The 25929-nt window shown below is 46.1% G+C and overlaps 1 protein-coding gene across 5 annotated transcripts in view; it reads left to right on the top strand.

The window, feature by feature from the left end:
• LOC139366404 (protocadherin 19) overlaps nt 1-25929 on the top strand; it is an 83272-nt gene that overhangs the window by 29293 nt on the left and 28050 nt on the right. For 2 of the 5 annotated variants that reach the window (XM_071103852.1, XM_071103854.1), the window contains exons 3-4: nt 19957-20012; nt 22470-22654. In XM_071103852.1, coding sequence (XP_070959953.1) covers nt 19957-20012; nt 22470-22654 — 241 coding nt within the window. The remainder of the gene's footprint in view (nt 1-19956; nt 20013-22469; nt 22655-25929) is intronic. The other 3 variants (XM_071103853.1, XM_071103855.1, XM_071103856.1) reach the window with 2 other exon arrangements.

The raw sequence follows: 25929 nt of genomic DNA on the forward strand, positions 1-25929 counted from the left end.
CTCTCACACACACACCTACGCACACACCCCTGCTGATAAGCCAACAACAATTACGACAAGTTGTTTACGGCGGGAAAAAAGAAGGATTTCAGCTCATCATTTCAAGGAAGTCCAGGTGTGGAGGGGTCAAGGTGTGGAGGGGTCAAGGTGTGGAGAGGTCAAGGTGTGGAGAGGTCAAGGTGTGGAGGGGTCAAGGTGTGGAGAGGTCAAGGTGTGGAGAGGTCAAGCTTTGGAGAGGTCAAGCTTTGGAGTGATCAAGGTGTGGAGAGGTCAAGGTGTGGAGAGGTCAAGGTGTGGAGAGGTCAAGCTTTGGAGAGGTCAAGGTGTGGAGAGGTCAAGCTTTGGAGAGGTCAAGGTGTGGAGAGGTCAAGCTTTGGAGAGGTCAAGCTTTGGAGTGATCAAGGTGTGGAGAGGTCAGGGTGTGGAGAGGTCAAGGTGTGGAGAGGTCAAGGTGTGGAGAGGTCAAGCTTTGGTGAGGTCAAGCTTTGGAGTGATCAAGGTGTGGAGAGGTCAAGGTGTGGAGAGGTCAAGGTGTGGAGAGGTCAAGGTGTGGAGAGGTCAAGCTTTGGAGAGGTCAAGGTGTGGAGAGGTCAAGCTTTGGAGAGGTCAAGGTATGGAGAGGTGTCTTATTTAAGGTAGGCTACTGACTTCATTATGTCGAGGAGGTAAAGCACAGGCAGCTGACAAAGTCAAGCCGTAAACAAGATGCTACCAGGTGTGCTAGAACATTTTGGCCTGGTGACTCCTGCCTCCCTGCAGTATGTAGCAGATCCACGCAGCTCCAGGACTGCAGTATGGATACAGGGTGTCCCGGACTGTAGTATGGAGACAGGGTGTCCCGGACTGCAATATGGAGACAGGGTGTCCCGGACTGTAGTATGAAGATAGGGTGTCCCGGACTGTAGTTTGGAGACAGGGTGTCCCGGACTGCAGTATGGATACAGGGTGTACGATACTGTAGTATTGAGACAGGGTGTCCCGGACTGTAGTATGGAGACGGGGTGTCCCAGACTGCAGTATGGAGACAGGGTGTCCCAGACTGTAGTATGGAGACAGGGTGTCCCGGACTGTAGTATGGAGACAGGGTGTCCCGGACTGTAGTATGGAGACAGGGTGTCCGATACTGTAGTATGGAGACAGGGTGTCCCAGACTGCAGTATGGAGACAGGGTGTCCCGGACTGTAGTATGGAGACAGGGTGTCCGATACTGTAGTATGGAGACAGGGTGTCCCGGACTGTAGTATGGAGACAGGGTGTCCGATACTGTAGTATGGAGACAGGGTGTCCCAGACTGCAGTATGGAGACAGGGTGTCCGGGACTGTAGTATGGAGACAGGGTGTCCGGGACTGTAATATGGAGACAGGGTGTCCCAGACTGTAGTATGGAGACAGGGTGTCCCGGACTGTAGTATGGAGACAGGGTGTCCCGGACTGTAGTATGGAGACAGGGTGTCCCGGACTGTAGTATGAAGATATGGTGTCCCGGACTGTAGTATGGAGACAGGGTGTCCGGGACTGTAGTATGGAGACAGGGTGTCCCGGACTGTAGTATGGAGACAGGGTGTCCCGGACTGTAGTATGGAGACAGGGTGTCCCGGACTGTAGTATGGAGACAGGGTGTCCGGGACTGTAGTATGGAGACAGGGTGTCCGGGACTGTAATATGGAGACAGGGTGTCCCGGACTATAGTATGGAGACAGGGTGTCCCGGACTATAGTATGGAAACAGGGTGTCCCGGACTGTAGTATGGAGACAGGGTGTCCCGGAATGTAGTATGGAGACAGGGTGTCCCGGACTGTAGTATGGAGACATGGTGTCCGGGACTGTAGTATGGAGACAGGGGGTCTGGGAGCACAGTATTGAGACAGGGGGACTGGGAACACAGTATTGAGACGGGGGGTCTGGGAGCACAGTATGGAGACGGGGGGGGTCTGGGAGCACAGTATTGAAACAGGGGTTCTGGGAACACAGTATTGAGACAGGGGGGCTGGGAACACAGTATTGAGACGGGGGGTCTGGGAGCACAGTATGGAGACGGGGGGTCTGGGAGCACAGTATGGAGACGGGGGATCTGGGAGCACAGTATGGAGACGGGGGGTCTGGGAGCGCCGGAGAGACAGGCCTTCTGTTGTTGTTGTTTTCTGTGACCCTGGCTTCCCTCTCTCTCTTTATAAACCTGTTTGCTCCCAAAGACAGGGCCTAATACAAATTAAATTAAATCAAGTTTGTGTAGGCTAGGCTAATCCCTGTGTTTATCAGCGGGTTGGAATCCCCCCGTGAGCGAGCGGGTCAAGCGCACTGCATCTGGCCTCCTATCGGCCCTAGCCTCGCTCTCAAGCTGCTCAGCCATTCCCTGTTCGCTCCCTGACTGAAGATGACAGCAGGCCCCTACTCGACCCCCCCTCCCCACTGAGAGTGGGGATGTGGGGATGTGAGTGTGGGTGGGTGGGTGGTTGGTTGGTTGTGTATGTGTGTTTCTCTCCAAGTGTATGCATGCTTCTGTATGTATATTCCCCCAGCCCCGTTGCCAGGTAAAGCTCTATCCTATCACTACATTGAGAATCAGCCTGGGTAAATACATTTTATAAAGCTCTATACTATCACTACATTTAGAATCAGCCTGGGGAAATACATTTTATAAAGCTCTATCCTATCACTACATTTAGAATCAGCCTGGGGAAATACATTTTATAAAGCTCTATCCTATCACCACTACATTTAGAATCAGCCTGGGGAAATACATTTTATAAAGCTCTATCCTATCACTACATTTAGAATCAGCCTGGGGAAATACATTTTATAAAGCTCTATCCTATCACTACATTTAGAATCAGCCTGGGGAAATACATTTTATAAAGCTCTATCCTATCACTACATTTAGAATCAGCCTGGGGAAATACATTTTATAAAGCTCTATCCTATCACTACATTTAGTAGCAGCCTGAAGAAATACATTTGCTTATTGAAATAAGGTGGTTGAACTAGAACAACATGGCAGTGTGAATGACATTCCCTGTAGAGATGTGAGAGATAGAATGCTGTTGTTATGACTATGATGCCTTGGTGGCAGCCTGTCATGGCCCCTGGTGGCTGCCTGTCATGGCCCCTGGTGGCAGCCTGTCATGGCCCCTGGTGGCAGCCTGTCATGGCCCCTGCTTACCAAGCTGTTACTTGGCTGTACAGATGTGTGAGTGACGTGCTAGAGGAGGTATTGCGACTCCCGTCAATCCCACCCCTAGCTGACAGCTGCCTAGAAAGGCCATTCTGAAAAACGAGGGTCAGATGTACCTCACATGTAACCTCCGACACCAGGGGGGCTCAGAGCTAACTAGGGCCTTCCATTACTGGATGGGAGCCGTGATTGGAACAGCCCTGTTGTGGTTAGAAGCCACAGATAGTAAATGCACATCTGTCTATTAAAGGCCCCCCTCTCTATGATTCAGTAGGTAGCAAGAGCCGCCCTATCATATCCACCATTCACCTAACCCTATCATATCCACCATTCACCTAACCCTATCATATCCCCCATTCACCTAACCCTGTCATATCCACCATTCACATATCCTTGTCATATCCACCATTCACCTAAACCTATCATATCCCCCATTAACCTAAACCTATCATATCCCCCATTCACCTAACCCTATCAAATCCACCATTCACCTAACCCTATCATATCCCCCATTCACCTAAACCTATCATATCCTCCATTCACCCAAACCTATCATATCCCCCAGTCACTTAACCCTATCATATCCCCCATTTACCTAAACCTATCATATCCACCATTCAACTAACCCTATCATATCCACCAGTCACATAAACCTATCATATCCACGAGTCACCGAAAATCTATCATATCCACCATTCAACTAATCCTATCATATCCACCATTCAACTAATCCTATCATATCCACCATTCAACTAACCCCATCATATCCACCAGTCACCTAAACCTATCATATCCACCAGTCACCTAAATCTAGAGTGGCTTGTGAAGGTATTCACCCGCCTTGGAATTTTTCCTATTTTGTTGCCTTACAAATTGGAATTAAAATAGATTTTTTTTGGGGGGGGGGGGGGGGGGGGGGGTTGTATCATTTGATTTACACAACATGCCTACCACTTTGAAGATGCAAAAAAAAAAAAATATTGTGAAACAAACAAGAAATAAGACAAAAAATTAAAACTTGAGCGTGCATAACTATTCACCCCCACAAAGTCAATCATTTGTAGAGACACCTTTTGCAGCAATTACAGCTGCAAGTCTCTTAAGGTATGTCTCTATAATCTAGCCACTGGGATTTTTGGCAATTTTTCTATGAAAAACTGCTACAGCTCCTTCAAGTTGGATGGGTTCCAGCAATCTTTAAGTCATACCACAGATTCTAAATTGGATTGAGGTCTGGGCTTTGACTAGGCCATTCCAAGATATATAAATATTTCCCCTTAAACCACTTGAATGTTCCTTTAGCAGTATGCTTAGGGTCATTGTCCTGCTGGAAGGTGAACCTCTGTCCCAGTCTCAAATCTCTGGAACACTGAAACAAGTTTCCCTCAATAATTTTCCTGTATTTAGCACCATCCATCATTCCTTCAATTCTGACCAGTTTCCCAGTCCCTGCCGATTAAAAACATCCCCACCGCATGATGCTGCCACCACCATGCTTCTCTGTGGGGATGGTGTTCTCGGGGTGATGAGAAGTGTTGGGTTTGCGCCAGACATAGCATTTTCCTTGATGGCCTAAAAGCTCAATTTTAGTCTCATCTGACCAGAGTACCTTCTGCAGTATGTTTGGGGAGTCTCCCACATGCCTTTTGGCAAACACCAAACAAGTTTGCTTATTTTTTTCTTTAAGCAATGGCTTTTTTTCTGGACACTCTTCCGTAAAGCCCCGCTCTGTGGAGTGTATGGCTTAAAGTGGTCCTATGGACAGATACTCCAATCTCTGTTTTCCAGCTTTGCAGCTCCTTCAGGGTTATCTTTGGTCTCTTTGTTGCCTCTCTGATTAATGCCCTCCTTGCCTGGTCCATGTGTTTTGGTGGGCGGCTCTCTCTTGGCAGGTTTGTTGTGGTGCCATATTCTTTCCATTTTTTAAATACTGGTTTTAATGGTGCTCTGTGGGATGTTCAAAGTTTCTGATATTTTTTTATAACCCAACCCTGATCTGTACTTCTCCACAACTTTGTCCCTGACCTGTTTGGAGAGCTCCTTGGTCTTCATGGTGCCGCTGGCTTGGTGATGCCCCTTGCTAGTGGTGTTGCAGACTCTGGGGCCTTTCAGAACAGGTGTATGAGATCATGTGACAGATCATGAGACCTTTATTTAACTAATTATGTAGGTAATTGGTTGCACTAGATCTTATTTAGGGGCTTCATAAGCAGGAGATATGAGGAGATAGCTAGATAGAGGCTCTCATTTGTGAGACAGGAAAGTGCATCAGTAGTGGTGCTGCACAACCAGTGTATACAGGTAGTGTGTGTGTGTGTGTGTGTGTGTGTGTGTGTGTGCGTGCGTGCGTGCGTGCGTGTGTGTGTGTTTGTTGGATTGGGATGGGAGTCAGTGAATGAGAATGTGTGTGTGTACAGTGGGGCAAAAAAGTATTTAGTCAGCCACCAATTGTGCAAGTTCTCCCACTTAAAAAGATGAGAGAGGCCTGTAATTTTCATCATAGGTACACTTCAACCATGACAGACAAAATGAGAAAAAAAATCCAGAAAATCACATTGGAGGATTTTTAATGAATTTATTTGCAAATTATGGTGGAAAATAAGTATTTGGTCAATAACAAAAGTTTATCTCAATACTTTGTTAAATACCCTTTGTTGGCAATGACAGAGGTCAAACGTTTTCTGTAAGTCTTCACAAGGTTTTCACACACTGTTGCTGGTATTTTGGCCCATTCCTCCATGCAGATCTCCTCTAGAGCAGTGATGTTTTGGGGCTGTTGCTGGACAACACGGACTTTCAACTCCCTCCAAAGATTTTCTATGGGGTTGAGATCTGGAGACTGGCTAGGCCACTCCAGGACCTTGAAATGCTTCTTACGAAGCCACTCCTTCGTTGCCAGGGCAGTGTGTTTGGGATCATTGTCATGCTGAAAGACCCAGGCACGTTTCATCTTCAATGCCCTTGCTGATGGTAGGCTTTGTTACTTTGGTCCCAGCTCTCTGCAGGTTATTCACTAGGTCCCCCCGTGTTCTGGGATTTTTGCTCACCGTTCTTGTGATCATTTTGACCCCACGGGGTGAGATCTTGATTGGAGCCCCAGATCGAGGGAGATTATCAGTGGTCTTGTATGTCTTCCATTTCCTAATAATTGCTCCCACAGTTGATTTCTTCAAACCAAGCTGCTTACCTATTGCAGATTCAGTCTTCCCAGCCTGGTGCAGGTCTACAATTTTGTTTCTGGTGTCCTTTGACAGCTCTTTGGTCTTGGCCATAGTGGAGTTTGGAGTGTGACTGTTTGAGGTTGTCGACAGGTGTCTTTTATACTGATAACAAGTTCAAACAGGTGCCATTAATACAGGTAACGAGTGGAGGACAGAGGAGCCTCTTAAAGAAGAAGTTACAGGTCTGTGAGAGCCAGAAATCTTGCTTGTTTGTAGGTGACCAAATACTTATTTTCCACCATAATTTGCAAATAAATTCATTAAAAATCCTACAATGTGATTTTCTGGATTTTTTCCCCTCATTGTGTCTGTCATAGTTGAAGTGGACCTATGATGGCAATTACAGGCCTCTCTCATCTTTTTAAGTGGGAGAACTTGCACAATTGGTGGCTGACTAAATACTTTTTTGCCCCACTGTATAGGTTTACACGTCTGTGTGTGTGTGTGTGTGTGTGTGTGTGTGTGTATGTATGTATGTATGATCCTCTTAACCCCTGCACACACGCCCTGGCTAGTGTCCACCCCTCACCACCCGTCTCGTCACAATGGCCATCCCAAGCCCAGTGTGTAAACATGACTTGTTTGAGTGAGTATTCAGGGCAAGCAGGATTAATGAGCACTGATGAAGTTCCACCTGTATCCCAGTCGGCCGCTGCCTCCCCTATTTGCCAGAGTGGCTCTCTCTGCCTTGTCTGGAGGCAGTGTGTGTGTGTGTGTGTGTGTGTGTGTGTGTGTGTGTGTGTGTGTGTGTGTGTGTGTGTGTGTGTGTGTGTGTGTGTGTGTGTGTGTGTGTGTGTGTGTGTGTGTGTGTGTGTGTGTGTGTGTGTGTGTATGTGCGTGTGTATGTGTACTTGTGTATGCGTGACTAGTGTGTTTGTGTGACTCATTCCTTATTCAGTGTCAGATTAAAGCATGTCAATAACACGACCCACTCAATCCATCTCAGAGTGCATCCGCTCGCCGAGCATCCCAGTCTGTAATGAGCTGCCGCAAATCTTCATCCAACAAAAATGTCTGGAAAGATGCCTTGTCATTCTGATGAAGACGGGGACCAGAGAGAGTGAGAGTGAGAGACCTTTATTATGGAATATGAAATGACAACCCAACACGGCAGCTGTCTGCCTGCTAGATATTTTGGTGGAAAACATGGCCTCTTGAGGTACATCAGATATTTTTGGAGAAAACATAGCCCCTTGTGTCATGTGGTCACTGTGGTGCACTGTCCTGGATTGATAGCTCTCTGTACACCAGCTAGGACCCGGAGATGTCAAATGTTATGTCATAGGAAAATGTTTATTCAATAATTTAATTACGTACAATAATTCAAGGTTTGGGTCGTTCGCTATCCTGCGGCACACAGCTGTACTGTGAATCATATTTATATACTGTACTCAGTGATACTGTATCCTACAATATATCCTACTATACTGTATATTTGTATTAAAGTGTAAAGGAGCACAGCCTACTCATTAAAGTTCAGCCTACTACCAGTGCCACTCTTAAGTATGTAGGATTATTAGCTAAGAATGTGGGCGAGATGCTGCAGAGTTGCTCCTATTTGAGATTTGGATTTAGTGAAAGGGAAGGAACATTCACTAAAAGCGGTGGGAATTATGAGTACATTAAATTAGTCTCCCCTCTCCCCTGTTACATTGGTGAACAGATAGAGGCCACAATTGAGAAGAAGTCCTTCGAAATCCTCGCTAGGTTAATTCACTTGGAAAGCTAAAATGGCTGGTAGCAACACCAGTTTCATACCTATCGCCGGAAGAACAGGACATTTGGTAAATCTGCGTGGATTACACATTCCGATTAAACGTTCCAACTTCCACCATTCTTCTAATTCCAGGTATTTCTGGAATTCCAGGGCCTGTTCAGGGAATTCCGATTTATCTGTCCACCTGTCTCAGATGACAGGTTTTGGGATGAGAGTGTGATTTTATTTCGATTTTTCCTTATTTTTTCTGTCCTGACTTCCAAATGAAGGGAAATCCCCTGGGACTGCCTCAGGGGAAGTTCCCTCTATTTGAGTTTGATTAGGTTCCCCAGGCTTAAGAGAAAAGCAAGCTGATTCATCCCTTTGAAAAAGCTGGTACGTGATAGCCAAGTTTTTTCTCTTTCCCCTTTTTAGTATGTAAAACCCCAAATCTTAATCTCGACCCATTCCTTCAGGATTTCGCTCAAGACAGACGGGCATAATAGATAGCTTTAAAAAAGGCACACGCTGACACACAAACATACACACACACACACACACCCAACAGCACACACAAACATGCACACACACTTATTTTCTTAACACACTTGACACACACAAGTCTCAAATGTAACCACGGTTCCCCAGCCTCCCTTCTCTCTATGTCAATGGCATGACTCTACTGAACATGATGTTACACTGGTAACCTGCTACTCAGTGGATACATTGTCTTCGTCTCATTTGCATTTTACCACAAAGGCAGATACACGGACAAAGCACAACACAGGTGCTATTCCACTCCTCTCCAACTCTCTCTGACTGGGTGCGGTGGGCTAGAACAGTGCTTCTCTCTAGTAAGACAACAACAAGATCAGGCTGAAACAAACCCTCTCAGCCCCGTCCTCTGGAATGCAGCAACAGACTTCTGGACGGGGGTCTATTATTAAAAATCTTTTCATCACGCTGAAAGGGAGGGAAAGTAGCTTTGACGTTTGACGACCTCATGAATTATTCATACTTTTGCTATTAATGTATGTATAATTAATCACGTCTCCACTCACTTGCACACAAATGGAGCCGAAGGAGACCAAGCTTATACAGGCCTGACTGGGATGTTATAGCCTGGGCTGGCTATTGAGGCTTTACACTATTACAGGATCAAAGGGCAAGCCTCTCTCTCTCTCTCTGTCTCTCACTGTCTTTCTCTCCTCTGTCTCTGTCTCTGTCTGTCTCTCTCTGTCTCTGTCTCTCTCTGTCTCTCTCTGTCTCTGTCTCTCTCTGTCTCTCTCTGTCTCTGTCTGTCTCTGTCTCTGTCTGTCTCTGTCTCTCTCTCTCTCTCTCTCTCTCTCTCTCTCTCTCTCTGTCTCTGTCTCTGTCTCTGTCTCTGTCTCTCTCTCTCTGTCTCTCTCTCTCTCTCTCTCTCTCTCTCTCTCTCTCTCTCTCTCTCTCTCTCTCTCTCTCTCTCTCTCTCTCTCTCTCTCTCTCTCTCTCTCTCTCTCTCACCACAGATGTATCCACACCCCTTCATCTTTTCTTTTCCTCAATTTATTAGAATGAACAGTTGGCGATTGTTTTCAAACTAAATTCTGTTTCACACAGGAAGGCAGAGAGAAAGATCTGAAATAAAGAAAGACTTGAACCAGGAAGTAGGAGTATTGTGTTGACATATCTGTTTCATTGTGTTTCCTCCCTTGGTAGACCGGTTGTATAGTTGGGTCAAAACAATGCCGACGACACCACAACACTTGGTCAAGGTCAGTCCTGTGTTTGATTCACTCTTGGTCTGCCAATGCTTTTCTGTGGTTGTGCCCCAAATGGCACCCTATTCCCTACATAGTGAATTACTTATGACTAGAGCCCTATGGGCCATGGTCAAAAGTAGTGCACTATATAGGGAATATAGTACAGTTTGGGACACAGTCTCTCTGTGTGAACATAGTAGCACTACCACAGTGCCTGCTGACACAAAGAACTGGGAAACTGCATTTCTTAGCTCAGCTTTCAGAAAGCCATTACTACATTCCCTCCTCGCTCACTTTCATAATAAGATTGATTCCCAGTTGGAGCAATTTGATTTTGGGGGCTGAATTGACAGGTGATGAAGTGAAATGATGTGGAGGACGTGGCAGGTTATTTGTCAGCATAGATCTTGTCACCATAGATCGGCCGTAATTTCAGTTTGCTGGTTGACATTAAACTCTAACCCTTGTATTCATCATATGGCAGACTTCAGAAAGAGAATGTGTAGTCTCATCCACTGGTTCCATGGGTGTGGTGCCTCAGGCGCTCTTTCCCCCCTGTTGAGCCTCACTGAGGGGGCTGGGCTTCTCTGACGGAAGAGGGAAAGCTATAGCCTAGAAAATGGTACAGCATCAATAGGAAATTCTATAAGTGTGTGTTCGTGTGTGTGTGTGTGTGTGGTAAAGGCGGGATATTAGCAACCCATACAATCTAGATGAGCGTTTCCACCCTCTCTCGTTGGTAAACACTGCATAACTCCCACTCCTACCAGGTGCTATGGTGGTCTGGTGTGTTGTCATGGGTAGTGCCACACAGAGCAAATCTGAGCTGGTTAGGGGTTCTACAGTAGCAGGTCTGTTGTGGCGTCAGCAGTAGCAGTGGTGGCGGGGGTGGCAAAACAGGCATGCAAATCAGAGTTTGTCAGAGCAGCGTTTTTTGGAGAGGGGAAGAGAGAGAGAGACTTGCGTGACAGAGAGAGTGTGAGAGGCTTAAGGGTGAGTATTTCTTTTCACGATCAGAATGTGCAAGAGCAGGGTGTAGGATGAGAGGCTGCACAACCATAACCACACACACACACACACACACACACACACACACACACACACACACACACACACACACACACACACACACACACACACACACACACACACACACACACACACCCCTCTCTCTCTCACTGATCCCTACTAGCTGTCCCCTTCCTGCGGAAGAGGATATAAACAAAATGTCCTTCCCGGGACTCAAGGGACCCTATGAGTAAGCCCTGCTATAAGATGAGTCAACACTGAGACTGCAGACCGAGAGTGTGAAGGACCAAATCAGGCGTGAAAATAAGCCTGATGGAACGCCATCAATCCGTTTTAATTGAGGAAGTTCATGTTTTTTCTACGTTGATGATGTTGTGGACTATTTTCTTATTTATAGATGTAGTGTAGAAGGAATGGTGCAGCCAGAGGCTGTGTGACTCACTAAAGTGATACAGCCTCGGCCGAGTGTGTCTGCACAACAACTTGACAGGATTAGAGGCCTGCATCCATGACAGACATGGAGCGCTCCTCTTTCCAGACCTCACTGGCACCTTTTTATTTATCACCACTCACTCAACTCCCCATTGCAACCAAGTCCCAGCAAGGTTTTAGTCATTTGAGTTAAGGGTTTCGCTCTTCTGAAAGGAATTAAATGGCAAACTAATGGCCATTTTATCTACAGCGCCAAAAACAAGGACACGGCACAATAATTAATAATTTGCGGCGAAACTGTGGTGCTTCAATTAGTCCACTTTTTTTTTGCATCCCTCCCTTGTGTAAATGCTAATTGCATTGGTTGATGTATCGGGACTCGGCAGTGATAAAAAAAAAATTAAACAGAAATTGCTGAGGAGGTGGTATGGCAAGATTTCTATCATCTGTTATCTTTTTTTTTCTATTTTCCTGACACCTGCTGAACTGGCCTGGTGTTAGTCTGCTCCCAACCCGTCCTTTTCTCTCTCTCTCTCTCTCTTTCTCTCTCTCTCTCTCTCTCTCTCTCTCTCTCTCTCTCTCTCTCTCTCTCTCTCTCACCCCCATATACAATGAATACACTTGCATTCGTACTACGGAACCAATTGTTACACTGGGAAGGAAGACAAATCAAATCTCACGGCAGCCACTAAGCGGGGAGATTGCTTTTCCTCTCTCTGCTGCGGGAGTAAGAGCGCCACAGAGGAGGATCCCACTAGTGCCCCCTTCACGGGAGGAATTGAGGGAGGAAGAGAGGGGAAATGTGGAGGCCTTTAGGGCTGGAGCTAGAGGGCTAGGAGATAGAGAAGACTCCTTGGGGGTAAAGTGTCACCTATCTCCCTCCTCCCTCATTCCCTCCCTCCATCTCCCCTTTCACTATGACACCACCTATCAGTCACACGGCAACAGAAAAATGGCCCCCTTTTGTTTAACTCCCCAAAACGCTGTAAACCTCCTGTCCTCCTCTTCTCCAGACGAAACAGGACAATAATTACGGGATAGAGTAACTCCGGTCGTCAAACTGGGGCCACTCAGATCACAACAACACATTATCCAACCTGACTAAGTACCATTTGCGGTGGCCTCGCGGTAGTTAAGCGGGCCTCTCCTCATCCTCCATCGGTCTGAAACTCAACCTCAGAGCGAGAAATATTGACATGTTCTCCTCTGGATTTTGAAAGGCGGTCATCTACAGTGGGTATTGGTGGACGGACGGGGGTGGACGGTACATTTCTTTACAGGAAGCCACCCTGCTAATGTATCTGTCCGTTTTCACCCTCAGAACGACCCTCTCCAGAGTGCCTCCTTATCAATGCACTAGGCAAGGTTGTGCACCTTTCTGTTTTGTGTTTGCCTATGTGATAATAGAGGAAACCCACTGAATCAACATTTTTTCCATGTCATTTCAACAAAATTCCATGCGGTGATATTGAATCAAAGTTGGAAACTGATTGCATTTGCAAAAAGGAATCAAAGAAAAGGAATTTCATAATTTTGTCACCTAACTTTCAACCTCAATAAATCTTTTATTGATTTCATGTTGAATTCATATTAGTTGACAACTCAACCAAATGTAAATAGAAAATAGATGTTGAACTGACATCTATGCCAGTGGGGATGCACTCACTTTATTGCCACTGATTTTTCTGATGAATAGAGTCCCTTGGGGGAGCACGGGTCCATGTAAGCTGTTCTAGTGTACAGTTGAATGACAGATCAAATCATTTTGAGGGCAGAAGACCTAGAATAACTCATTTCTGGGGACCGCATTTATTCCACCAGAATTTCTGGGGACCACATTATTATTTACATTTTCATCCCAAATCTAATGACAACCTTAAAATCAGGACATGTCTATATTTACGTCAACAAATAACATAAATAACATTTAATCAAAATGAAAAGAAACCAATAAATATATTTACTCAATAAAATTGTATTTTTTTAAATGATCTTTCTCACAAACATTTGTATATTGTCCCGTACAAATAATAATAACAATAAAAAAATGGAATACCACTCTTTTAAGGGGTTACGATGACATGACTTGTGGTGAACACTAAGCAGTGCATTTTGGGAAATGCAGTCTTTATGACGTAGCCCAGTGTGTAGATAACTAAACCACCATAGAGCCTAAGTTTCATCCCTCCCTCCACCACTCCTCTCAGGACTACCCTCCGCCGCTCCTCTAGGGACTACCTTCCACCACTCCTCTCAAGACAATCCTCCACCTCTACTCTAGGGACTACCCTCCACCACCCCTCTCGGGACTACACCACCACACCTCTCGGGACTACCTTCCACCACTCCTCTCGGGACTACACCACCACTCCTCTCGGGACTACCTTCCACCACTCCTCTCGGGACTACACCACCACTCTTCTCGGGACTACCTTCCACCACTACTCTCGGGACTACACTCCATCACTCCTCTTGGGACTACCCTCCACCACCCCTCTCGGGACTACACTCCACCACTCCTCTCGGGACTACCCTCCACCACCCCTCTCGGGACTACACTCCACCACTCCTCTCGGGACTACCCTCCACCACCCCTCTCGGGACTACGCTCCACCACTCCTCTGGACTACCCTCCACCACCCCTCTCGGGACTACCCTCCACCACTCCTCTGGACTACCCTCCACCACCCCTCTCGGGACTACCCTCCACCACTCCTCTCGGGACTACACTCCACCACCCCTCCCGGGACTACCCTGCACCACCCCTCTCGGGACTACACTCCACCACCCCTCTCGGGACTACCCTCCACCACCCCTCTCGGGACTACGCTCCACCACTCCTCTCGGGACTACCCTCCACTTCTCTCGGGACTACCTTCCACCACTCCTCTCGGGACTACACCACCACTCTTCTCGGGACTACCTTCCACCACTCCTCTCGGGACTACACTCCATCACTCCTCTTGGGACTACCCTCCACCACCCCTCTCGGGACTACACTCCACCACTCCTCTCGGGACTACCCTCCACCACCCCTCTCGGGACTACACTCCACCACTCCTCTCGGGACTACCCTCCACCACCCCTCTCGGGACTACGCTCCACCACTCCTCTGGACTACCCTCCACCACCCCTCTCGGGACTACCCTCCACCACTCCTCTGGACTACCCTCCACCACCCCTCTCGGGACTACCCTCCACCACTCCTCTCGGGACTACACTCCACCACCCCTCCCGGGACTACCCTGCAACACCCCTCTCGGGACTACACTCCACCACTCCTCTCGGGACTACCCTCCACCACCCCTCTCGGGACTACGCTCCACCACTCCTCTCGGGACTACCCTCCACCACCCCTCTCGGGACTACGCTCCACCACTCCTCTCGGGACTACCCTCCACCACCCCTCTCGGGACTACGCTCCACCACTCCTCTGGACTACCCTCCACCACCCCTCTCGGGACTACCCTCCACCACTCCTCTGGATTACCCTCCACCACCCCTCTCGGGACTACCCTCCACCACTCCTCTCGGGACTACACTACACCACCCCTCCCGGGACTACCCTGCACCACCCCTCTCGGGACTACACTCCACCACTCCTCTCGGGACTACCCTCCACCACCCCTCTCGGGACTACACTCCACCACTCCTCTCGGGACTACCCTCCACCACCCCTCTCGGGACTACGCTCCACCACCCCTCTCGGGACTACCCTCCACCACCCCTCTCGGGACTACCCTCCACCACCCCTCTCGGGACTACCCTCCACCACTCCTCTCTGGACTACGCTCCACCACTCCTCTCTGGACTACGCTCCACCACTCTTCTCGGGACTACGCTCCACCACTCCTCTCGGGACTACGCTCCACCACTTCTCTGGACTACCCTCCACCACCCCTCTCGGGACTACCCTCCACCACTCCTCTCGGGACTACGCTCCACCACTCCTCTCGGGACTACGCTCCACCACTCCTCTCGGGACTACCCTCCACCACCCCTCTCGGGACTACCCTCCACCACTCCTCTCGGGGACTACCCTCCACCAACCCTCTCGGGACTACCCTCCACCACCCCTCTCGGGACTACCTTCCACCACCCCTCTCGGGACTACCCTCCACCACCCCTCTCGGGACTACCCTCCACCACCCCTCTCGGGACTACCCTCCACCACTCCTCTCGGGGACTACCCTCCACCACCCCTCTCGGGACTACGCTCCACCACTCCTCTCGGGACTACCCTCCACCACCCCTCTCGGGACTACCCTCCACCACCCCTCTCGGGACTACCCTCCACCACCCCTCTCGGGACTACGCTCCACCACCCCTCTCTGGACTACATTCAATGCCGTGCTTGCTATTCCAAACCAATTACAGGGCTCGATCCAGGGTAAGATTCATCAGGAAATGTGTATCTCTTTAATAAAGTTTTCCCCTTGTTACTCCCACAATACATGTTCATTAGCTTCTCACTGAATGCCCGGGCTAGATGGAGATCAAGACATTTTAATGAGTGCTCACTGGGACCGAAGTGGAGCACAGGTGGCGCGCTACACCAAAAAAAAACCATGATATGATATATATTTATATATCTACATACAGTGCATACACGTCCAACCCCGGTAAGACTAGCAAAAATAATTGCAGACACCCAATTACGTTTGATATTAATGGAGTCAAGCCGGACAGGAACAAAGGAGTTTTGTTCTCTATCCACTGCTTGTCGAGCAAACACGCCATGGTGCGCTCTGAATTAAGGGCAGCTAATAAAATGTTAATTAAAATGGCTTTTTACTAATTATCTCCTTGATAACAATGAGTTAAAGTTTAATTAGACGGAGGGGAAAAAGCGGCCCGCCGCAGCTAACCGCTAACCTTCAGTGCGTCCAGATGCATCGTCATCTCTCAAATCTCAATCAGGAGGCCGCCTGCCCTGCCGTCTTCGCTAATTACAATATTATCTCGCTGCAGAGGTAATTAGCCAGCGTGGAGGTGAGACGACAAACAATGGCCTTATTTGGCCTGTGATTGAAGGTATTATGGCAGGCCTAGTCTACTAGACAGAGGCGGTGGAATAAACAAGACATTTAACCCACAATAACAACTGTGACTTACATTGGTGTACAATTAACCATTGTAGTACACCAGGGCTATTCAACTGGCGGCCTGCGGGCCAGAACCGACCCGTTTACTAATTTAGACTGGTGGTTGAATTATGAAAATGAATTAAAGTCTGCAAAAAAATCCCTGCCAAAATCCAAATTTCAGTTCCAAAATGAGGAGCACTATTTTGGTTGTCTATAGTGTGGTTCCTCAAGGTTTCTTGCGCCTATGTGGCATGTTGATAATTTTGTCTTCTTATGAAAGTGGCTCTAGAAATTGAATGGTTTAAGCTAAATATTATGACCCCATTCCTGAAAGCTACGACTCCCAGAAACACGTACGTGCCTTCTGTTTCCATCTCTGATACACAAGGACTCGTTAGAAGGGAGTGTGACAAAAAACACCTGGGAAATTATTTCAAAGCATAACGTCAGGCTGGAATTTGTCAGTACCTGATTTGACATATCTTTGTGTTATTTATTGAGATGCTTAGTTTTCAGATCATTTTAAAATGACCTAAGCTTTTAATAGTTGTTTAAATAAATAAAAACATTTTGGTGAGTGAGCATTGTGCCCTATCAAATGTTATGGTTGCACTTTTACTCAACATTGGTTGAGTGCCTTCCACTTCTTTTCTAATTAAATAATGAACTAACTAATGAACTAACTAATTAATTAAATAGACCTGTTGTACATTCTTAGAAAAAATGGTTCCAAAAGTGTTCTTCAGCTGTCCCTGTAGGATAACCCTATTTGGTTCCAGGTGGAACCCTTTTTGTTTCCAGGTACAACCCTTTTGGGTTCCATGTAGAACCCTCTGTGGAAAGGGTTTTACCTGGAACCCAACACCCACATAAAGAAACACCCTAAATTGTAGCCCGCGTTTACACTCCAGTCATTACTATGAGCCTGTTCTCCCCAATTAAGATGCAACCAACTTAATTACACCAACTGGTGTAATTGCAGACCACAATTTGGGGTGTTACTTTATGAGGGTGTTGCCTGATATCAGGAAACACTCATTGATACCTGCCATCGGCTGGTTCAGGTGTTATGAGACACAGATGATCTGGTTACATAGCAGGTTAGGATTACAAATTAGCGTGGCATGTTAGGAGAATGAGGTTAAGGTTAGGCAAAGGGTTAGGCTTAGCTACAATGCTACAGTTGTCTACAACTGTGCCCTACGCGAAAGAAAAGTCCACGGACAAATGGTGAGCATCAATGGATGTAACGTGATATCAAGAAATGCCTATATCAGAAAATCCCCCTAATTTGCGGTCTGCAATTAGCGGCTTCTGCCCTGAGATTGTAAGGTTGCGAGTTCAATCCCTGAATGAGTCATACCAAACACAATAAAAATGGGACCTGATGTGTCTCTGTTTGGCATTCAGCATCAAGGAGATAGATTGGGGGTAAGGCCTTGTGATAGACTAGTGTCCTGTTCAGGGGGTTTACTTGTACATCAAGCTGACTCATGCAGCAGAAACAGGAGATAGGCTCCTGGCCTATGAGCTGTTCTGGCTCACACAAGACAAGGCTACTTACTTACTTTACACTTCTGTGAACTAAAATACAGTACTTTGTTAAAGCATGGGAGTTCCTCTAAGAACAATGCTAGCGCTGATACCTTTATGATATTTCTGATAATGCTTGTATTGTATTTGTATTTGAAGCTCAGGGAGATAATTCCAGGGTTACTAAAGAGTAAAACAAACACAGACACTTGCATTTACCTAGCATTAACAAGCTGTTCCATTGTTTCACAGACTACAACTGGGGTCACAGCACAGGGTGCTATTTTAGGGCGGCAGGTGGCCTAGTGGTTAGAGTGTTGGGCCAGTAACCGAAAGGTTGCTAGATCGAATCCCCGAGATGACATCTGTTGTTCTGCCCCTGAACACGGCAGTTAACCCACTGTTCCTAGGCCGTCATTGTAAATAAGAATTTGCCTAGTTAAATAAAAAATAAATAAAACATTTTGGGTCACAGGGTGCTATTTCCCACAGGCAACATTACCCCCCCCCCTCCCTTGCTTTCTACTGAAGGGTGGGGGCATGTTTTATGGGGTGTTTTTAAGTCAGGTTTTATGGGGTGTTTTTAAGTCAGGATGTCTCAATAAAGACCATCAAAAGCCTCTCTCTCTCTTCTGCATTGTGGTTTCTGCCTCAACCTACACAGGTTCAACTGGAGAGGGTGGGGATTAGGTTTCACCGTCTAACAAGGTGAAAACAAAACTCAAGTGCCATTTTTAATCCAAATCTGTTTGGTCACCCTGCGTTGCTGCCTCACTGCCTCACCGTTGCACACGGCTCCCTGCTCCCGTGAACAGCAGGGCCGAGCCGGCAAGAAATGTCCCTCAATTGATAATCAGTGAGTTCGCTCCACCGCCTGCATTAACCTCGTTCATCTAGGGGTGACTCTTTTTTTCAGGATGTTTGAGAAGTAACACTTCCTCACCGGATGGGAGCCATTGACTCGGTCTCTCTATCCCTTTATCTGGGATGTAATGAGTCCATGAGAGGAATTTCTCCCTCTTCCCACAGGAAAACAATTGCATATTATCAAAGTCTGTTGAAAGGGTCAGGTCATGGAGTTTTTTATGGGCCCCCTGGCGATGTCCTTTGAGAGTGCCTTTGATACCCCCTTGACATGTTATCTGGATGTGAGTGGATGTTGGCCAAGCACAAAAGACTACCTGTTCAATGTCCCCTTTCTCCCCTGTCAGTACTCTCCTCTCTAACTCACTACAACAGTCTTCTATAAATGTTGGGGGATTTTATTTTTTATGTTGAATGCTGGATTCCTTTTACTGAGTAGATTCTCACCAGACACAAGGGGATGCCTCAACGTCCTCTCTCTCCGCTGTCAGAGCTCCCCTCTCCCTCAACCTCTTTCTATAAATATGTGTGAAGTTAAAAAGTTAAACGCATGATGCCTTGGAACTATGTGGGTCAGAGATCCATCATATGCAGATTCTTCCGTGCTGGATTTTTATCTGCTATTGCCGAAAGTTAAGATTCCCCCTGGTACGCTCTTAATTTCTTCTTTCCACACTTTTATTTATTTAATATTTATAGATTCCAATCTGCTCAAAAGTGGTTGAGGAGAAAGAGAGAGATCTAGAGAGGAGAAAAAAGGGAAACTTCTCTTCCTCCTCTCTCTCGCTCTATCTCTCTGCGTGATGCACTGTCCTCCCTAATGATCCCATTTTGAAGACTGTGGTCTGACGGAGGGAGGGAGAGGATGGAAGCAGGGTGGGAGGGAGGAGAGGCCCTGCTCACTGCAGCACTTTCCTCAGCTCTCTCAGCTCCTAGTCTGCCTTTCTCTCTCCCTGTCTCCCTGGGTGTGCTTTGAAAGAGAATGGTTTCTGCCTTTGAAAGCAGAGGCTCGCTCACCAGCCCTTTGTGTAAAATAAAATGTATATTGAAAGGCAATTACCGGTGTAACATTATTTGGTTCCCTACGTAATTAAATGCATCTCTTCTGTGTTTTTTCTCCCTCCCCCCCTCTTCCCCCTCTTTCTCCTCTTCCCCCTCCTCCCCCAATCTTCTGTTATAGACGGAGAACTATATCGACTCCAGCTACGTAAACAGCCGAGCACACCTTATCAAAAGGTACTTCTCGATTAGACAATTTTATGATTTTCGCTATCAATCATTGTGATCCATAATTGTCTGATGGTATTGGCTGCAAATGCATGAGTGCGCATGTTGTTAAAATCAGTGTTTGTTCTGTGTATTCGATACAAATTGACAGAATCAAGAATATAATTTGGAATTAAACTCTAAAATGTTCCCTCCCTGTTCTGTTAGGTCACCTTTATGACTCTCTATCTTCACATCATGAATAATTCTACCCATTCCCATTAAAAAACAATTATCCATCTTGCACATTAAGCAATTCTGAAAAACTACTGCTAAATCGCGGATCTTAAAACAACTTACACATCACGATAAATAAGATTAAAGAAATCAAATAACATTTTTGCCAGGAAAGTGATTTCAATACTGCAAGAGGTTTGCAGCACAGTTAGATCTCAGTGTATAAAAATACATCAGCTCAATGCTGTTACGAAAGTACCAATAATGAAGTTAATTTGTCTGCCATTTTGAGAACATTGAGCTGAGTGTTGTCTTTGTGAGGTATTAGTAATAGTGCATTCCTGAGTCCACCTGAAGCAGGATGTTAGGGGAGTTAGTAATGTTCCATTACCTACAGCTATGGAACATTCCAACTTCCCTTTGTTTGAGCCCATCCCCATTTGAGATTCCCTGTGTTTATGTAAACAAAGCGCCTGAGAGGCGCCTCTGCAGCACACTACAAAGTTATCCCCCCTAGGAGCATGTGGGCCTGTGGTCTGGGACAGATGCCATAACACTGATAACATCAGAGAGATGTAGAGCCATCATTACCACCACTGCACTCCCTCTCTCTCTCCTTTTCCCAGGCAGGCTTCTCACAGGAAAGAAGGGAACTGCTGCTGCTACTATTTATTTTCTCTTTTCTCTTCTCTTGTCTTTTCTTCTCTCTTCTCTTCCCTTCTCTTCTATTTCATTATCTTCTCTTTCCTTCTCTTTTATTTAATTATCTTCTCTTCTCTTTCCTTCTCTTTCATTCTATTGCCTTCTCTTCCCTTTCCTTCTCCTCTATTTACTTCTCTTCTATTTACTTATCTTTCCTTCTCCTCTATTTACTTCTCTTCTATTTACTTTTCTCTTTCCTTCTCTTCTCTTTCCTTCTCTTCTATTTACTTATCTTTCCTTCTCCTCTATTTACTTATCTTCTCTTTCCTTCTCTTCTCTTTCCTTCTCTTCTATTTACTTATCTTTCCTTCTCCTCTATTTACTTCTCTTCTATTTACTTCTCTTCTCTTTCCTTCTCTTCTCTTTCCTTCTCTTCTCTTTCGTTTCCTTCTCTTTTCTTCTCTTCTATTTACTTCTCTTTTATTTCCTTCTCTTTCCTTCTCTTCTCTTTTCTCTCTCACTCTGCTACATGTACAAGTATACATTCACCCCCTCCCTCAATACCAGTCTTGTTTGCCTAGCACAATTTGTTCCAATGGGCTGGCAATCAAATGAATGGAATTCATGCATGTACTATACAGCTGCTGATGGCCTTTCTCCCCTGCCTCTATTGGCTGTAAGCCCCAAACAAGACAGATGCAATCTGTGCACATACTGTATGTGCGCATAGCATTTTCTATACCCCTTTGATTGAACAGTAGAGAGTGATTGATTGCATCCCATTTTAAAGGCCCACTCCTTTTTTTGAAAAACAACACAACGGCAGCTATGACACTTGGTTTGCTATAAAGCTGAGGGATGGGCCTTCTCTTTCATTCTCTTTCATTCTCTTTCCTTCTCTTTTCTTCTCTTCTCTCATTTACAAGTGATATTCTTAATGAATCAATGGGTATGTAATAATCTCATCAATTTAAATGATAAAAACCTCCGTCAATACCCAGAGTGGGTCTTTAAAGTCACAACGGTTCACACTAGCGATGCCCTTGAAGTCAGTGCATCGGCACCCAAGCTGTCCCTTTTAGAAACAGCCTGCAGACTCTCTGCTCCGCTATCAGCCCAGTAAAAAAATGGCCTCTTAATCCCAAAAAGCCCCAACAGAGTTTATCTGTGCCTCCACCACCAACATCACAATCCCCACCCTCTGACTACTGCAGGAGTAGCAAGGTTCTGTTCCCTACACTAATAAAATGTGGAAGGCTGTGAAGTTGTGCCCTTTATACAGCTGAGGCCAGAGTTAAGAGGAGTCCTCCTGAAGATGCCTACCATCTCTCTCCTTGTGTCAACGTTTCCAGTGCCTTGAGAGCTGTGTGAGAGCAAAGGATGCAGAGAGACACGTTAATTTAGCAGTCAAGGAGGAAAGAGTGAAAAGGGGTAAAGATTGAGAAAAATGTAATAAAGCAAAGAAAGAAAGAGCAAAAAAATAGATCTACAAAGAGAGAGATGGAGGGGGAGAGGTGCTGAAGGAGAAAGGAGAGAGCTTCTGATTGAAGTTGATGTGACAGGAAATCAACATTCTCTCCTCCTCTCCCTCCCTCCTTCCCTCTGTAGCACATCGACATTCAAGGACCTGGAGGGCAATAGTCTGAAGGACAGCGGGCACGAGGAGAGCGACCAGACGGACAGTGAGCACGACGTCCAGAGAGGCCACTACATAGACACGGCTGTCAACGATGTGCTCAATATGACCGTGCCCCCCAACGTCTGCCAGCTGCCCGACCAAGGTAGGAGAAAAGGTGTGTGGAAAGCTGTGTGTGTTACTCATCATTCATCCCTTATTGTTAGAATAAGAATTCCCATCAGTTACTCGGTAACTGTGTGTTACGGTTTACACTGCCACCCAGAGCACCTTTAAGCTGTACATTATGCCCACTCCTACTTAAGCCTGAGAGACCTTTGTGTGTGTGTGTGTGTGTGTGTGTGTGTGTGTGTGTGTGTGTGTGGGGGGTGTGTGTGTGTGTGTGTGTGTGTGTGTGTGTGTGTGTGTGTGTGTGTGTGTCCATAGAATAAGAATTCAACTGGCAGTGATCATGTTCAAAGTTGTCTGACAACCACCAGAACACTTCAACCACAACGCCATTCTCCCAGAAACCTTTTACTGGCTTTGACTGTCATATGTGGTTGTTTATCTACCTTAGTTGAATGCACTGACTGTAAGTCCCTCTGGATAAGAGTGTCTATTAAATGACCAAAGTGTAAAATTGAAATGTAGAATTAATTATATTTCTAAGTGTGTATCTGTGTGTTTACACCAAGCAGAGCATTATGCCCACTTTCAGACAAGGGCCCTCAGATCTGTGTGAATACCTCAGTACTTTCCTTTGAAGTCCCTGTGCTAATGTAGAGGGATCCCTCCCAGCCAGGGCAGCCTTTGATACAAGGCTCCGGTAACATTATTGCCTGATAGTAGGCCTAGCCATGTCTGTCTGGCATTATTCATCGGCAGTAGACTTCTGAGGCGCTTGAATGGCGGATAGCAAGAGCAATTAGGCTGACAAAGGTGGAAGGTGTGGGGGGGGGGCTCTACATATCGTTGTAACCTCTCTCATACATTATTCAGCAGGATCATTTAGCGGAGGAATTAATGTTGATGTTTCTTTGCCGACTTCCACAGTTTAACGACACATCAGAATCCATGGCAGAGGAAGTAGAAGGGGTCATGTTCGTTCTTCACTACTGCTAGTCAGTTAGTGGTTCCTGGTTCCATGGTTCTAGAGTGGTGGAGATGGGGAGTTTATGTGAAGAAGTGTCATAGAGAAAGGGGGGGGGGGGGTGAGAGGGAATGAGTGTGAGAGGGAGGGAGATGGAGGGGTAGAGCGAGAAAGGGATTGAGCATGAGAGGGAGGGAGATGGAGGGGTAGAGGGAGAGCGAGAAAGGGACTGAGCGTGAGAGGGAGGGAGATGGAGGGGTAGAGGGAGAGCGAGAAAGGGACAGAGCGTGAGAGAGAGGGAGATGGAGGGGTTGAGGGAGAGCGAGAAAGGGACTGAGTGTGAGAGAGAGGGACATGGATGGGGGGAAAAAAAGAGAGAAATGGTTTGGTGAAAAATGCAAAAACCTAAGAAAGAAATTGAGAAACCTATCAAACCAAAAACATAGAGACCCAGAAAACCTGAGCCTACGCCTTCACTATGGTGAATTCCTAAAACAATACAGAAATACACTATGGAAAACGAAGGAAAAGCACGTCGAAATCAACTCAATGTAATTGAAGAATCCATAGAATCTAACAACTTCTTCGGAAATTGGAAAACTCTAAACAAACAACAACAGGAAGAGTTATCTATACAAAAACGGAGATGTATGGATTAACTACGTCTCCAATCTTTTTGGCTCTATAACATAGAACAAACAGCAAAAACATATACATGATCAAATACAAATCTTAGAATCAACTATTAAAGATTACCTAAAAGGAAGCGATTAACCAAAACTTCCATAACAAAGTCATCAGCTACAGATACATTAACCTGGAGAAGAGACCCCTAAGCAAGTTGGTCCTTGGACTCTGTTCACAAACACAAACAGACCTCACATAGCTCCAGGACAGCAACACAATTAGACACAACCAAATCATGAGAAAACAAAAAGATAATTACTTGACACATTGGAAAGAATTTACAAAAAAACAGAGCTGACTAGAATGCTATTTGGCCCTAAATAGTGAGTACACAGTGGCAGAATACCTGACCACTGTGACTGGCCCAAACTTAAGAAAAGCTTTGACTATGTACAGACTTAGTGAATCCTGCCTTGCTATTGAGAAAGGCCGCCGTAGGCAGACCTGGCTCTCAAGAGAAGACAAGCTATGTGCAGCCTGCCCACAAAATGAGGTGTAATCTGAGCTGCACTTCCTAAACTCCTGCCAAATCTATGACCATATTAGAGACACGTTTCTCTCAGGTTCCACAGACCCACAAAGAATTCGAAAACAAATCAAATTTTGATAAACTCCCATATCTATTGGGTGAAACACCACGGTGTGCAATCACAGCAGCAGCACCTGTTGCCACAAGAAAAGGACAACCAGTGAAGAACAAACACCATTGTAAATACAAACTATATTTGCACTTCATTACACCACTGACATTTGAAATGTCTTTACTCTTTTGAAACTTTTGTGAGTGTAATGTTTACTGTTCATTTTTTATTGTTTATTTCACTTTTGTTTATTATCTATTTCATTTGCTTCGGCAATGTAAACATATGTTCCCCATGCCAATAAAGCCCTTACATTGAAATTGAATTGAAAGAGAGGGTGTGTGTGTGAGAGAAAGGTAGTGAGAACTGGCACGGACCTGTGAAGAAATGTAATTATATTTTATTTAATTGAGAGTGAATGAAAGATAGGGCTATAGACCGCGATAGAGAGAGAGAGAGAGAGAGAACAAAAAATGATGGAGAATGAGAGAGCGAGAGAGCAGTAGGTGGATAGAAACTGGCACAGACCTGTGCGCTAGTACTGTATGCACCTGGGGGTGTTTACCCAGCTCAAAGGAAACACAGGTGCTCAGACTTGGGAGAGCACAGAGCAGGGGCGTCAGTGTGTGAAGTGAAATTTTAAACTGGGTGGTTCGAGCCCTGAATGCTGATTGGCTGACTGCCATGGTATATCAGACTGTAGACCACAGGTATGAAGAAACATTTATTTTTACTGCTTTAATTACGTTGGTAACCAGTTTATAATAGCAATAAGGCACCTCTGGGGTTTGTGGTATATGGCCAATATACTACGGCTAAGGGCTGTATCCAAGCACCCCACGTTGCGTCGCACTTAAGAACAGCCCTTAGCCGTAGTATATTGGCCATATACCACACCCCCTCGTGCCTTATTGCTTAAATGAACAGCAGCCATTTGACTGGCTTGCCTCCTATTCTAGTTAACAATTATTTTATTTTCTGAGGAGACAGGAGGATAGATTTGCCATGCTTTGTCCAGTCTCGATGACAAGGCCTTTCATCTTAGCAACTTGAAACAATCAAACAACTCCATTGGTCAATAGGGAAAACTAT

Source organism: Oncorhynchus clarkii, chromosome 14 (assembly GCF_045791955.1).
Source record: "Oncorhynchus clarkii lewisi isolate Uvic-CL-2024 chromosome 14, UVic_Ocla_1.0, whole genome shotgun sequence".
NCBI lineage: Eukaryota > Metazoa > Chordata > Actinopteri > Salmoniformes > Salmonidae > Oncorhynchus > Oncorhynchus clarkii.